The sequence below is a fragment of the Eleutherodactylus coqui genome, chromosome 3 (assembly GCF_035609145.1).
Source record: "Eleutherodactylus coqui strain aEleCoq1 chromosome 3, aEleCoq1.hap1, whole genome shotgun sequence".
Lineage (NCBI taxonomy): Eukaryota > Metazoa > Chordata > Amphibia > Anura > Eleutherodactylidae > Eleutherodactylus > Eleutherodactylus coqui.
The window spans coordinates 159126282-159142952 of NC_089839.1; the positions used below are offsets into that span (position 1 = coordinate 159126282).

General features: G+C 42.0%; 1 protein-coding gene across 1 annotated transcript in view; it reads left to right on the top strand.

The window, feature by feature from the left end:
* Positions 1–16671, top strand: part of LOC136621171 (inter-alpha-trypsin inhibitor heavy chain H3-like) — a 127592-nt gene that overhangs the window by 37138 nt on the left and 73783 nt on the right. The window contains exons 10-12 of the mRNA XM_066596445.1: positions 3494–3619; positions 10834–11015; positions 15088–15273. Coding sequence (XP_066452542.1) covers positions 3494–3619; positions 10834–11015; positions 15088–15273 — 494 coding nt within the window. The remainder of the gene's footprint in view (positions 1–3493; positions 3620–10833; positions 11016–15087; positions 15274–16671) is intronic.

The window sequence follows — 16671 nt, forward strand, 5'->3', positions numbered from 1 at the left end:
ACCTACTTAGTGATATGGAGAAGCATAGATCAGATTCCCATTGTAGCATAAAGGGGAGTTTGGAGTCTTGTAGAGTGCTGTTTAGCATATTTTAGAAATGGGATAGAGTGCCTGGGTGAGTGGGGCAGAATTTACATATGGCCTCCATCTGATTCATCTCTGTTTTAAGTGATGGGGGTAGGATTAAGGACCAAAAATGGAAGACTTGCATTTTTCTCCACCATTCTTGTGGCGGTTTGTCTAAATTGGCTGATGGAGGACATCAAGATCAGTTTGCCATGTATTAGAAAGTCATACAAAGATGTTAAATTATTTGTTTTACACCATATAAATTGTGTCGCGTCTAGGCCGGGGGGAAAGTCCGGGTTGTGAAGCAGGGGGTGAGGAGGAATGGGGTAGGTTGTAGGTTTAGTTTGAATCTAACCTGTCTCCATAGTAGGATAGAGTAAAAAGAGTAGGGTGTATTGGTTCTGAAGTTGGGGGGAGGGGTGTTTTTGTCCAGAGTAAGGAGGGCCAAGTGTAGGGAGAGAACTGAGTTTCTTCTATTGTGGTCCACAATGGGGATTGGGGACCAGCATAGACGGGTGGGATTTGTGTCAAGCGATCAGCTTTATAGTATTTCAAGATGCATGGGACAGAAAGACCTCCATATTTCTTATGTAAACACATTATAGACTTGGAGATCCTGGGGCGCTTATGTGCCCAGATAAACACAGATTTTTTTTTTTGGAACGTTCGTAGATCTGGGGTTGGAACCGGGATGGGGAGGGTTCTAAATAGATAAAGCATTTTTGGGGGTAGAGTCATCTTGATACTGTGGATACGTCCAATCCACGAGAGGTACGGGCAATCCCATCTTTCTAGTTCAAGGCTCAGTTGCCTGAAGAGAGGTTCATAATTCCATTTGTATAGAGAGTCTAACGTATTTGTAAGTTTAATTCCCAGGTAGGTTATGTAGTGGCGTTGGGTTTGGAATTGAAAATTGATTTCAATTAGTTTCTGCGTATTCAGGAGGGTACTGCAATGGAGAATTTCTGATTAAGGCCTCCTTCCCACGAACGGATTTACGCCGCGTAAATTTGCGGCAAAAATCCGCTGCGTTGCCCCCTGCTATTAGGTTCTATTGAACCTAATAGCACAATGCTCACGATGCGTAATTCCACCGCGGAATTTTGCACCGTGAAATCTTCCGTCCTCACCCGCGGCATGCTCTATTTGCCGCGGGTGTACGCGCTGACGGCTTCCATTGCAGTCAATGGAAGCCGTCCGTTCACGCTATCTCCCGCTGTAACACAGCGGAAGATAGCGTGAAAAAACGCTTCCCCGCCTACCGCCGCGCGTCATATGACGCGGTGGGCGTGTCACATGATGCGACGGCGGTGGGCGGGGAAGCGTCTTCACGCTATCTTCCGCTGGTAAGTATGGGGTCTCTGGGGGGCGCCGTGACGGGCTTCACTGCGGAATATTACGCAGCGGAGCCCGTCACGCTCGTGTGAAGCCGGCCTTAGACTGATTTATTTTAAGACCCGAAATGAGGCTGAATTTATTTAATAGCGTCATTAGGTTAGGTAAGGAGGTTAGGGGGTTGGTTAAGGTTAAGATTAAGTCATCAGCGAAAAGGCTTAATTTGTTGTTAGTATTACCTATCAGCAGACCTGTGATGTTAGGGTTTTCACGAATAGCGCTGGCCAGTGGCTCTATTGCTAACGCAAATAGGGCTGGTGAGAGTGGGCAGCCTTGACGAGTTCCTCTTAGTATTTGAATTGGGGTAGGGTAGGTTGTGAAACATTTTAAGATATGCCGAGGGGTTGGAGTAAAGGGCCGAGATTAAATTTAAGAAAGGAACCATTTGGAGATAGGACCATGAAAGGAAGTCAAAGGCCTTCTGTATGTCCATTGCCAATATTGACATGGGGGCTTTGGTGTTGTTTGCATAATGTATGAGATTAAGGATTTTTCTTACATTATCAGGGGCCTGTCTACCTGGGATAAAGCCCATTTGGTCCCGATGTATTATTGAAGGGAGTAGTCTGTTTACCCTGTTAGCTATTGAAAAGGTAAAAAGTTTTAAATTGATGTTAAGTAGGGAGATTGGTCTATAGTTAGACGGGATTGTGCGATCTTTTCCTGGTTTAGGAATGGCTGTGATTAGGGCTTGTAGGAAGTCTGGGTGGATGTGACCTTGTTGGAGTATATGGTTGAAGAGAGTGACTAAATGAGGTTTTAATATTTGGGCGAATTTTTTATAATATAAAGATGTAAATCCGTCTGGTCCTGGTGCTTTACCGCGTTTGAGGCATTTGATCGCCCAATCAACATCCTCTTCTGTAATATTATCATTGAGATCTGAAAGGCCTGAATCCGACAGGTGGGGCAGCTTGAGTTGGGAGAGGATGTCAGAGATGTGGGTCTCCGGGAGGGTTTGCTGATTTTTGTACAATTTCTGATAGTATTGGTGAAAGGTTTTATATATTATGTCCAGATTGGAGGTTAGGTGGCCGCGTCTTGTTTGGATTTTATGGATTGCGTTTATGGTTTGTTTTTCTCTAAGTTTTCTCGTTAAAAGTCTATCTGGTTTGTTTACATATTGGAAGTATGTTGCTTGAGTCCAGGCAAGTGCTTTTTCTGTTTTATGGGTCAGTATTGTGTTTAGCTCCAATCTGGTGTCTTGGATGGTCTTTCTCAGGAAGCATGATGGATGTTGGGTGTATGCTATTTCTAATTTTTGAATTTTATATTCTAGTGTTATTTGGGCTCTAGTTTTCTCTTTCTTCCGTTGAGTTGCAAGGATCAGAACACCCCATATAATGGGTTTGTGTGCTAGCCAGCGAATATCTACTTCTGAGTCGTCAGGGGTGTTGTGATGAAAGTAGTCTTCTAAATTTTGTTGGACAGTGGTGACTAATGCCGGGTTTGTGAAAAGTGCTTCATTTAGTCTCCAAGTATATGGGATTCGTGTTTGAGGAGAGAATAGGAATTCGGATAGGACTGCATCGTGATCTGACCATGCATTTACCAGATGTCGGGAGAACGACAATAGTGGGAGGGTCAGGGAGTTGGTGAGGATCCAGTCCAGTCTGTTTCTTACAGCGGACACCCGGCGGCAGCAGTTCTGACAAGCCGCGCTGCTCGTCGGAACTGTTAACGCTGTAAATACGGCTGCATTCAAAGTGTTAACATTCCGATGAGCGGCACGGCTTGTTGCAAGTGCTGCTGCCGGGTGTCCACTGTAAGAAACATCCAGCACGCAACGTTGTATGGAGTGGGATCCACCCGTGATCCCCTCCGTACAGCCATTTGTTCGGACATACGAACAAATGTACTTGCAAACAGGCTCTTGGAACTGAACTTGTTTGCAAGTAGGGGACCATCTGCACTACATTTGTAAATATGCATTGTAGTTTTAGTGAGTTATGTGTTCCACTGTGAACAGTGAATAAATTAAACATGGCATACTAAAAAAATTAACTTAATTTTTTTTGCGATTTCATAGCTACAAACATTAATGACCCCGTACTGAAGGCTGTAGAGATATTGAATAAAGCACATGAGACTAAAGCTGTTCCTGAGAGAAGTGTTTCCTTAATTGTCCTCCTCACAGATGGTGAAGCCAATACAGGTAGGTAAAACAATGTAGGTTATTCTGTTCTACTTTCTAAAAAATATTATTATTATTTTATAATAGTTAATTTACATATTACATTAATGTGCCTGTGGATTGAATGCAAACCCATCTGGTCCAATTCCACAGAAGAGATACTGTAACAAGTTAATGGTGGCTATGATTGGAAGTAATCAGAACATACAGGACATCACAGCTTCCTGCATATAGGGTTCTGTAAACAGGAAGCTGTCCGAGTGACTATGCTGATCCGGCCACCACTGAAAATGCCTATAATAGGCATGTGAGCATCAGAGCTGGACTATGGAGCAATGGAAGTAGGTGGCCTGATCTGATATGTCACGTTTTCTTTTAATATTGCTGAAAATAATAAAGATAGGAACATTGAGGTAACAATCAAAAAGATCACTGTCTCCATGTAATCCCTTCAGCTCCTTTCATCTTTATCCATGGACCTTTCTCCAACTTTGGTGCATGCTCCCATCGGCAAAATGGTGGACATAAGCCCAAAAGCTAGGGAGGGCCCGAGAAATTTAAAATCTTTGCTCCTGGCTACAAAAGCTAGCCGAGAGCCTGGAGCATTGACCAAGGGCCACGGTGAGGGGTCCCCGGTCACGTGATCACCACTATCCAATGGATACTGGTGATCATGTGAAAGTTAACCCCTTAGTGACGAAGCCTGTTTGCACCTTAGTGACAGAGCCAAATATTTAAAATCTGTAAAGGCTTTGCACATCCAAGTGATTCTGACATTGTTTTTTTGCCACATATTGTACTTCATTTAGGTGGTAAAAATAGATCGTTAGAACTTGTGTATATTTATTAAAAGTGCCAATATTGGAAAAATTTTGAAAAAATTTTCATTTTTTCACATTTTCAACTGTAATATCTAAAATATGTGCAAACATACTGTACAAGTTTTTGCTAAGATATATATTTCCATCTGTTTACTTTATTATGAATGCACGTTTGAAAAACTTTTGTTTTTTTTTAACCATTTAGGAGACGTACAAATTAAACATTACTTTTCCGCATTTTGAGGAACACTTTGTTTTCCTGCACCAAGCCGAGATTACAAAGGCTCATAGGTGTCAGAATGATAGATACCCCCACAAATGACCCCACTTTAAAAACTACACCCCTTAATGTATTCACTGAGGGGGGTCAGGAGTATTTTGAACCCACAGTTTTTTTTCACGATTTATTGCAATTTAGAGGAGAAAAAATAAAATTTCTTACTTTTGCAAATATGTCATTTTAAAGGCATATTTGTTTTCTATAGTGCACATGAAAATGAGAATTAATACCCCAAAATAGATATCCCTGTTTGTTCTGTATTCGGAAATATACCCATTGTGGCCCTAATATTATGTCTCTATGCACAACGGGGCCCAAAATGAAAGGAGTAGTCAGTGTCTTTCAGAACAGAAATTTTGCTTGAAGGCCTTTTAGGCCCTATAGCACACTTGTAGAGATCTTGAGTAGCCAAAACTATAGAAAACCCCCAAACTAGACCCCTTAATGAACTTATCTAGGGGTTTAATGCCCATTTTTTTAACCTCACAGTTTTTGAATGAATTCAAGAAAAGCAGAAGTAAAAAATTGTGATTTTCCTTTTTTTTGCAATTCTGACAATTTAAAAACAGTTTTTTTCTTAACAGCACAAATATGAATGAAGACTTGCACCCCAAAATGGAAACCCCTGTTTGTCCTGTTTTCAGAAACATACCCATTGTGGCCCTAATCTTATGTCTGGATGCACAACGGGACCCAAAATGAAAGGAGTAGTCGGTGGCTTTCAGAACAGAAATGTTGCTTGAAGGCCTTTCATGCACCATTGCCCACTTGTAGAGCTCTTGAGCGACCAAAACCATAGAGAACCCTGACAAATGACCCCATTTTGAAAACTAGACCCCTTAGCAAATTCATCTAGGGGTGTACTGCCTATTTTGACCACACAGTTTTTGAATGAATTCAAGCAAAGCAGAAGGAAAACACTATGAGTTTAGCTTTTTTGGCAATTCTGTCATTTTAAAAACAGCTTTTTTTGTACAGCACACAAATGAATGAAGACTTGCACCCCAAAATGGATACCCCTGTTTCTCCCATGTTCAGAGACATACCCATTGTGGCCCTAATCTTATGTCTGGATGCACAAAAGGGGCCCAAAATGAAAGGAATAGTCGGTGGCTTTCAGAACAGAAATTTTGCATGAAGGATATTTAGGCCCCATTGCCCACTTGTAGAGCCCTTGAGCGGCCGAAACCATAGAGAACCCCCACAAATGATCCTATTTTTAAAACTAGACTCCTTAACAGATTTATCTAGGGGAATACTGAGAATTTTTACCCTACAATTTTTTGAATAAATCTAAGCAAAGCAGAAGGAAAAATTACGATTTTCGTATTTTTGGCAATTAAAAAACAGTTTTTTTTGTACAGCACACATATAAATGAAGACTTTCACTCCAAAATGGATCCCCCTGTTTGTGCTGTATTCAGAAACATACCTATTGTGGCCCCAATCTGCTTACAGCACACATGGCTAGGCCTATAATGGTAGGAACACCCATTGGATTTCAGGATACAAATGAATTAATTCCAGGCCCCATTGCTCACTTGTGCGGGAAAAAAAATTGACTCCTTAAACATCCCCCCCCCCCCCCCGTGCCCTTTTTGGCCTTCCCCAAATCTTAGATAAAAGTAATAATGTAAACTGTGTGGGTTTTTTCGAAGACAGGGGTAATTACGGGGGCCTGGTTGGGATGGGTACATGGGGCAATAAAATCTGGTATCCCCCCTCCTTTCATGCTTTTTGGGGGGTATTTCTTGACCTCAGTGGCAGGGATGGGGTGTAAAGTAGTGCACTGTGGGTCTCCATAAGCTTGATGAGGTGCGGCAGTCTCACACAGAAGGCATTCAACAAGCTGCTCCTGGAACTGCAGGAAGGCGAGCGTTTCTGGGGTTTCTTGTAAAATACGTATTACAGGTAGCGGTCTGAATAACGCCGGTCTCACACAGCCGTATGTGGAATCAGCTTGCGGACGCCTGCAGCGGACCCCAGCTGTGAGCCTGGCCGTGGCACTGCATAACGCCGCGTAATGTACTGCACATAACTGCCTACACACAGGCGGTCATGCGCAGTACACCTTTTTTTTGTTTGTATTTCCCGCGCCGTCGCTTAGCGATGACGCCGGTACCCGCAGCCCGTACACAATGTAGTTGTGTATGGTCTGCAGGTATATCCGCAACAATGGAGCACAATGGGCTTTGTGTTGCTGATAGCCGTGGTAAAATAGAACATGCGGTGTTCTGTTTTCTGTGAGTGGATTACGTAATTCCAACCCGCTAATGTGAGCGGAATTGTGTAATCCAATGCGATTGATTTGCGTATTACCGCGGATCAGATGCATATGGGATCCGTAATTCCTATCCGGTCATGGGAGACCGGCCTAAGGTAGATCGCTTTTTGTTATCATGTGACTGGGGACCGCTCACTGCTCCAGGCTCTCGGCGACCATTGGTCGCCGGCAGCAAAGAGATTTTAAGTTTCCTAGGCTCCCCGCCTCCTGCACATGTGTCCGGCATTTTGCCGGCGGTCGCATGCGCAGAATTTCGGGAAGGTCCACGGAGGAGGAACGCGTCAGGGTTCAAATACGGAGGCCTCTGGTAAAAAGTTTCATCTCCTCTCAATGATCGCATCAGTGAGGGGAGATGAAGCTTCAACTTTTTTTTACTTTCATGTGATTGCCATTATCCATTGGATAACGGCGAACACGTGACCAGGAACTGCTCAACGCGGCCGCCCGTGAAAGCTCCAGGCTCTCGGCTAAGTTTTGTAGCCAGAAGCAGGGAGATTTTAAATTACCCTGGCAGTTCATGGCTTTTGCGCATGCGTCTGCCGCTTTGGCGATGGCCGCATGGGCAGAAGCTGTGGAAGGGTCCGCGGATAAATCCGGGGGCCTTAGGTACGTCAGCTTTTCAATCTTTTTTTTTTACTTTTTCAAACTTTTTTTAAAAACTTTTTTACACATTTTTTTTACTTTTTTACACTTTTTTTAACATTAAATAATCACTGTTATCCATTTGATAACAGTGATCACATCCCTGTGGACGTCTCTCTTCTCCTGGCTACACATGGCAGCCAGGAGCAGAGGGATTTTGAATTTCCCGGGGCCTGAACCCCTTTGTCCACGCGCCCGATGATTGACATCGGGCGCGCATGCGCAGAAGGGGACTTCAGGTCCTGGGGGATCGCAACACCTCTGAGGACCGGGGGTAAGTATTTTCACCTCCCCTCATGGATCAGATCCGAGGTGAAACTAACTTTTTTTTTAACCTTTTTTAAAACTTTTTCGTGATCGCCACTATACATTGGACCCGGGGACCAATCACCACAGTCCCCGGTGATATATCCTGGTTCCCGGCTTCGTTCAGGAGACGGGAACCAGGAAATTTAAAAATTCCCGCGGCTACCGTCCTTCTGCGCATGCGCGTGACGTCATTTATCTGGCGTGCATGCGCAGAACAGCGGCGCCGGGTCCCGGAGGACCCCTTCACCGCGGCACACTTCAGGGAAGGCGGGTAAGTAATTTCAGCTGCCCTAATGTATCCGATCTATCAGGGCAGCTGAATCTTTAACTTTTTTATCTTTTTTTTTTTTAACTTTATTGCGGTCGGCGCTATCCATCGGATAGCGCCGATCGCATTGCCAGGGGGGACTGCCCGCTGCCCAGGATGACAGCTCCATGCTTTTGGCTACCTGCGGGCATCGACAGCTGTCACGTCCTCAGCCAAGAGGGCTTTAATCCAAAGAGGATGTATGTTTTTACATCCTCTAGGATTAAAGCCCACTTAGCTAGGACGTAAAAAAGCAATGGGGCCGTCACTAAGGGGTTAAAACAAGCTAAAGCTTAATGTTCCTTTCAGTTTTGGTCCCGCTGTGCATACGGACATATGATTAGGGCTTTTTAGTGTTCATTCCTATGTGTGCTGTACAAAAAACCCCAGTTTTTAAAATGATACAATTGCCAAAAAAAAGGAAAACGTAATTTTTTCCTTCGGCTTTGTTTAGATTAATTCAAAAACTACCCTAGATGAATTTGCTAAGGGGTCTAGCTTTCAAAATGGGGTCATTTATGGGGGTTCTCTACCATTTTGGCTGCTCAAGGGCTCAAGGGCTCTACAAGTGTGCTATGGGACCTAAAATGCCTTCGAGCAAAATGTCTGTTCTGAAAGCCACCAGCTGCTCCTTTCGTTTTGGGCCCTGTTGTGCATACAGACATAAGATTAGGGCCACAATGGGTATGTTTCTAAACATAGGACAAACGGGGGTGTCCATTTTGGGGTACAAATCCTCATTTTCATGTGTACTATTGAAAAAAATCTGTCTTTAAAATGCCATATTTGCAAAAATATGACATTTTATTTTTTCTCCTCTAAATTGTATTAACTCCTGAAAAGAAACTGTGGGGTCAAAATACTAATGACACCCTTCAGTGAATATATTAGGGGTATATTTTTTTTTAAATGGGGCCATTTGTGAGAGTATGTATCATTCGTACACCTATGAGCCTTTGCAATCTTGGCTTAGTGTAGGAAATGTTATACAAAGTGTTCCTCAAAATGTTGATAAATAATGTTAAATTTGTATGTCTCCTAAATGGTTAAAAAAAACTAAAGTTTTTCAAATGTGCTTCTAAAAGTAAACAGATGGAAATATATATCTTATCAAAATTTGTACAGTTTGTTTGCACATATTTGACATATAGATAAAAATGTGAAAAATTAAACTGTTTTCAAATTTTTCCTAATTTTGGCACTTTTATTAAAGGAGGTCCATGGGTCTATTTTTACCACCCAAGAGAAGTACAATATGTGGCGATAAAAAAAATGTCAGAATTACTTGGATATGCAAAACCTTGACGGAGGTATTCAGTGTCAAAGTGACATATGTCAGATTTCCAAAATTTGGTGCAAACAGGCTTGGTCACAAAGGGGTTAAGCGCCCCAACAGTCTTCCCAAAGATTATTGCTTCTGTGCTTTCACACAGGACGATAATCTTTTACTGAATGTAAATGGAGCGTGATGCAGATCACATCCAGCTGCCCACCTCCTTTCACAGTAAACAGTCATACATAGATGGGCGACTGCCTGTTTTTACAGGACGACCATCACTTGGTTTTTATGCCTGCAGATACTGAACAACGAATGGTTAGCAATTTAATTATCCTTCACCATTCAGTTGCTGGCAGAGTTTACACATCAATTAAGTGAACAATAATTGTTACATGTTAAAGGGCCCTTACTTAATGGGAAACCAACCAATGGAAAATACCGACCCCCATGTTGCAACCTGCTGCTAACATCTTGGTGCTCAATAACACAGGACCCCTGATGACCTCCTGTGGAGTTTATGCCTCGACAGGCAACAGCTGTTTTGGCAGCATGAGGGGAACCTACACAATATTAGGCAGGTGGTTGTTATGACTGATCAGCAATTTGTGCTACAGTAGCTCTTCTGTGGAATGAGAGGAGATGGGCTAACATTCGCTCTCCATGCTCATCAATTTGCCTTAGGCGCCCATGACCCTGCATCCTTTCTATGACCACGTTTGGTAGGTACTAAGCACTGCATAATGGAAACAACCCACAAGAGCTGCCATTTTGGAGATGCTCTGGCCTAGTTGTCTAGACATCACAATTTGGCTTTTGCACAAATTTCTCATTGCGGAATCCGGAGCAGGCGTCCACCTCCAGATTCCACAGCAAATACCGCCCATAGCATGCTATTAAAAATCGGTTTTCCATGTCTACAAGTGGAAATCACAGCATCCTCTATTTGAGCAGGGATTCCGCGTGGATGGCTTCCATTGAAGTCAATGGAAGCCATCCGATACGTGGCCCAGCCGCAGCTGACACTGCGGACAGCCTGCGGAATCCGCATCATCGCCTAGCTACAGCGCAGCACAGTCTGTACCACGCATGTGTCCGGCTGCCAGCTGGCACATCCACAGCACAGATCCGAACAGGTAAGCAGGGGTCTCTGGCGATGTGCATTCGGCCTTATAGTTCCTTTCTAATATTGTTGATGTGATCTATTGCATGGTACAAAATTTTGCTCCTTTTCACTTGTTAAAACTTACGTGCATTGTAAAAAATCGCATTTCTTTCAGAAATACTGATGAAATGTGTACATTTTTTCTTCTCAGGTGAATCTAACCCTGCAAAAATCCAAGAGAATGCAAAGAAAGCCATTCAAGGGAGGTACACCCTGTATAGTCTTGGTTTTGGCAATGATGTTGATTATCCTTTTCTGGAAAAGTTAGCACTGGAGAATTCAGGAATTGCTCGTCGCATATATGAGGACTCAGATGCAGACTTGCAGTTGCAGGTTATATTTCATAATGTTTTATTATTTTTATATAAGTGTCAATGGAGTTTCTTTGAATTAATGAATTAATCTCTTAACAACCCTTGTGTTTTGGTCTTAAATGACTAGAAACTTTTAAGTTTAATTTTTTTCAAAACAGGCAATAACAAGTTAACACATAGAATAACAAAGGAATACAGTTAGAACATTTCAATAGAGATGTAATTCGTATCATGAATTAGCTAGGTTATGGGGTGAAAGTAACATCTATTGGTTTAAACCAATAAGTGAAAGGGAAAGGTAGGTAAATAACTAGTACCAGGTAAAGCAAAGAGAAATGTTAGTCATAGATCCTGTGAATTATCAACTATCTAATAAAAACATAGGACTCTGCATAAAAGGAACAAAATATCCAGGCATTTCAAACATGTAGGAATTTTGAGAATGTAGATGTGTTCTTTGCAGAAATGTTTTCACGTACTTGTTTGGTTAATCAATTGGTTAATCAAAGTGATAGTTTCTCCTATATTAGAGTTGTCAGTACTTTTCCATTGCCTAAGAATTTCGAAGTTTGACAATGCCAGCACTTTGCATCCCAGAATTTGAAACTTCAGTAGACTTTGATGGTTATTTATATTCATCAAAGCCAGCAAGGGAGATTTCTGGACTATATGACCAAATAAAGAACATAGTAATTAAAACAGAGTCCCAATACTGCAGGAAAAAAGGGCAGTTCCATATTCTATACTGTAAGGATCCCTTGCTTACACAATTTCTCAGTCAGCCAAGCAATCAGGGATATATTTGAGATAGATAGATGGATTGGTTTATAGTACCATCTTAATATTATTTTCATTAATGTTTATATATGAGTACAACACTTGAGTGCTTTATAGGTCGGATGGAAAGCTTGCTTCCATTCTCTGTCACAAAATTTTTGACTCCATTCCCTTTCCCACTAGCACAATCGTGTAGTAAAGCGTATGTAGTTTTTAATCCTTTAGTTATTTTAGAAAATATATGAGATATAGTTAAGTTGCCCAGAAGAATTAGAGGTTTATGTATATGTAGGAAATGCTGAATTTGCAAGTATATGTATTGGTCTCCTGGAGTCTGTTGATATTGAGTTTTGAGTTGCTCAAAGGCAACAAGAGATTCCTCCATTGATAGATGTGTGAGTATAGAGATACCTAACAATCTCAAGTTTAGGATGTTCAGATACGAGATGGCATATTTAAGCAGGCTTAGATTAATGCACTTTTTTGGGAGAGCGTTTTGCGGTTTTGACAACTCATGGAATGTTTCCCATTCTTTTAAGGATGTTTGAGTGAAGGCCGCTCGTAGTTGTTCAAAACCCGTGAGGTTTTCAACGATAGTCATCCCGAGTAAATGCATGCAGAGACTGAGCGAGAAATGTTCAGCCGTTCAGTTTCAGCATGCTTGAAAACAGAATGAGCCGTTCAGTGTAAACAGCAGCCGTACAGTTCTGAACAACTGCTGCTTACAGTGAATGGAGGCAGGCGGGAGGAGCACACTACCTGGCCGCCCCGCCTCCATGCTGGCTGCACTATTAGCGATTCAGCGATACTCGCACAGGAGCAAGTATACACAGAGAAGCGCTGTTGGACATCATTTGCTCGACACTCGTCCTGTGTAAATGGGCTTTTAGAAGAGAGAGGAGGAATGATGAAGACAACTGCCAAAAGGAAACTCTAATTAAAGACTTAGGTCATATTTTCGGGGGATTTCTTATTATACTCAAATAGCAGGCTCTGTCCAGGTCCTCCCGCTGCTCTCCGGAGCTCCAGCACGCTTGCTTCCATCCTCGGCCACCAACAGAAGATCACTTCCTGGTTACGGGATTCATAAATTCATAATTCCAGGAAGCGATGGCTCTGATTGGCTGAGCAGCGCTCGAGAACCAATCAATGCAGTGCTCGAGAACAGCACTAGGGAGCGTTCAGCCACTCACAGCCATCGCTTTATGGAGGCGAGATTTATGAACTGACGATGCAGTGACTCAGCCAATTCATAAATCCCGCCTCCATGAAGTGATAGCTGTGATTGGTTCTTTGAGCTCTGCTCAGCAAATCAGTGTGGTGCTTGAAGAACCAATCACAGCCATTGTATTGGTTCATCGAGTACTACATTGATTGGCTGAGCAGCGTTTGAGAACAAATCAGAGCCATCGCTTCCTGGGGGTGGAATTTATGAATCCTTTAACCAGAAAGCAATCTTCTGTAAACGACCAAGGATTAAACCAAGTACACTGGAGCTCCGGAGAGCAACGGAAAGACCTTGCTTTTTTAAAATGCAATCTAGCTAGTAATTATTTTTGGGGTAGGGCTTACATTTCAACATTTTCCCCAAAATCCCCAAAAATTAGGGTAGGGCTTGTTTTTGGGGACACACGGTAGTAGCTTTGAATATCTCGTAAGCCTAGACCTCCTACTCATCTATCCCTAGTGAGTATGGTGCTAGCCACCGGAGGTTTATGTTGTGCCCAAACAAATTCAGATAGAATTCTATTCATGTCTGTAAAAAAAAGTTGTGCTAGTTCAATAGGGAGAGTACGAAATAGGTGTGGCAATTTTGACAGTAAAAGCATTTTAAAAGTAGTCATTCTTTCCATCCACAATATTTCGAATTTAGATAGTCTTTGGGAATTTTCCTAGAATACTTTCAACATTGGATCAAAATTGTGTTGATCAAGTTGTTTTTATTTAGATCAGTTATTGTTATGCCTAGGTGTTTTAAACTTTAATTTTGCCAATCAAAAGTGTGTTTATTTTGTAGACAATATAGCAAGTCATTGGAGATATTCACAGGCAGCATTTTGAATTTCTGTGCATTTCTTTTGTGGCAATATATCAGTCCAAACTCTTTTATACTCTCAAGTGCATTATCAAAAGATGTTATGGGATCTGGTAATGTCAAAATGGTATTGTCCACATATAGCGATATTAGGTCAGAGCAGTCTCCAATATGTATTCCTTTCATTAAAGTGTTTTCTCCGAGGGCTTGGGCTACTGGTTCTAGGGATAAAATAAAGATCAGCAGGGATAGAGGGCAGCCATGCCTGGTGCCATTTATTATTCATTTTAGTCATTCTGTTCATGTGCTGCTCTAACTATTTTATGCGTTCGACTACTATAATAACTTTTCAAATCCATGGAAGACAGAGTCCCTTTCTTATATGCTCCAGGCTGCTTGAGCCCTTAGTCATAGCATGTACAGTACATTCTGCAGATTCATTGTAGATTTTACCCTTATACATTGAAGAAACAAAATTTGCAAAGAAAATTCAGCATTTCAACAACAGTAAGTATGCTGCGGATTTGAAAACTTGCAGCATGCTTGGTTTTTTTTTTGCTAGATGTGGACGGTGTTGTTAAAACCCCATCCACATGTATTGTACTATACGTTGCTACAGATTTGGGTACAGAATCCACACCGCAAATTTGCAGGGTCTGAACTCACCCTGGTACCCCTAATAATGTAATATGATCTGGACATACAAAATAGAGAAATTATAAATTCTCCTGGGTGATGCTGTCAGCAGGCTAAATTCTGTTGCATATGAGTTATCAAATACGTATACAATAAAAAAATTGTGGTCTTCAGTTTCTTGTTTTGTTCATACATGTTACAGGGAACCTGTCACCAGCTGTGAGCATCATAAACTAAGTTATAATGTTTATAGGATAGGTTCTAAGGAGCCCAAGGATGTATATTTTATACTTACCTGGCCCCCCATTCCTGCGCTCTCAAAGTCAGTGCTCATGGACCAGGCAGCGGACCCAAAGCTGTTGGCTATGCATCTGTACTCCTACAGAGATCAATGTGAGTGCATGCACACTGCCTGTAGCTTTGAATCTGCTGCACGATCCACACACCAACTTTCGAGGGTGATTGCGCAGAGCAGGGAGCCAAGTAAGTGTAAAAAAGAAATACAACCCCTGGCTTCTGGAAACCTGTTCTATGAGACTTAGTTCATGGTGTTGTTTATAGTTGGTGACGGGTTCCATTTAACTATAAAGACCAAGTGTAACACTCATTGTTTATTTTCCCTTTCTTAATTTTTATACTTCAGGGTTTTTATAATGAAATTGCAAATCCAACATTGACTGATATTAAGATGCAGTATCCTGAGAATGCTATCGCTGACCTCACTCAGAACAACTTCAAACATTACTTTGAAGGGAGTGAAATTGTTGTTGCCGGACGTGTAACAGATAATGACTTAAACTCCTTTAATGTGGATGTAAAGGCCGAAGGGGTAAGTACAGATTGTGTGTAATTGTGGCTTTGTTAGTTCACTGCTTGATTTCCCATTAGGACCAAGAAACACAGGTCTAGAGGATGGCCATGCCAGAAAGGGCATCTGCTCCACAGGGTTTGGGCTTGTTAGGGATCATTCAGTGGGAATTTATCAAGTCTTGCCGAGAAGACTGGATATACTAACTGCAGACTCTAGTTAGTGTGTGAGACTGGGTTCAAAAGCCTAGTGGGGAAACATCGAAAGAACCCAATCCCCTAAGAACTTTGCCAACTTGAGAGTAGAATTGCTGATGCAATGTGTGCCTGTGGCCAGCAGGACTTACACTCAGCCGATTCTTTGATACCGGCCTCCTCCTTAATGACTGTGTGAGACCACTCTCACACAGGCGGTTTCGTACAGCATTTAGTGGGCTAAAAATGCTGTACTGAGCCTCCATTGATTTCGCTGGGGCTTCTCAGACGAGGAGTTGTAGCATGGTGCTTCTAACACACGCTAAGTATGCTCTAGTTCTCTGAGTTGCAGCGCTTTTTAATGCACCTCATCACCCGTTGCAATGATGGGGTGCATTAAAAACGCTGTTGAATCTATATATATAAAATTGAATGTATGTCTGCGTGCATGCGTGTCTGTCTGTCTGTCTGTTTGTCCTTTTTGCGCTACTACACCATTCATCCGATCGCCATGAAACTTTGGGAAGTTGTTGAGTACACTCCTGGGAAGATTATAGGCATAGTACAATTATGCTATGATAAATGGCGCACGTGCGTGCGTTGTCGACAGACACGCCCCCCCCCCACGTAGATCGTTCGATTTCCATCATTGCCACTAATTCTCTCACTTCCCAATGTCGTAGAAACATGAAATTTGGCACGAGCATTGATTATGTCACAAATAGGAAAAGCTAATGGGTCCCAACTCGATTATTCAATTCTAAGCGCCAAAGAATTAGCGTCCAAATTTTACATTTCGGAATCTAATTTTCTCCCTTTCCAATGTCATAGAAACTTGAAATTTGGAACGAGCATTGATTATGTCATAAATAGGAAAAGTTAATGGGTCCCAACTCGATTATTCAATTCTAAGCGCCAAAGAATTAGCGTCCAAATTTTACGCACGGAATCTCATTTTCTCACTTCCCAATGTCATGGAAACTTGAAATTTGGCACGAGCATTGATTATGTCATAAATAGGAAAAGTTAATGGGTCCCAACTAGATTATTCAATTCTAAGCGCAAAAGAATTAGCGTCCAAATTTTACGCACGGAATCTCATTTTCTCACTTCCCAATGTCGTAGAAACATGAAATTTGGCACGAGCATTGATTATGTCATAAATAGGAAAAGCTAATGGGTCCCAACTCGATTATTGAATTGTAAGCGCCAAAGAATTAGCGTC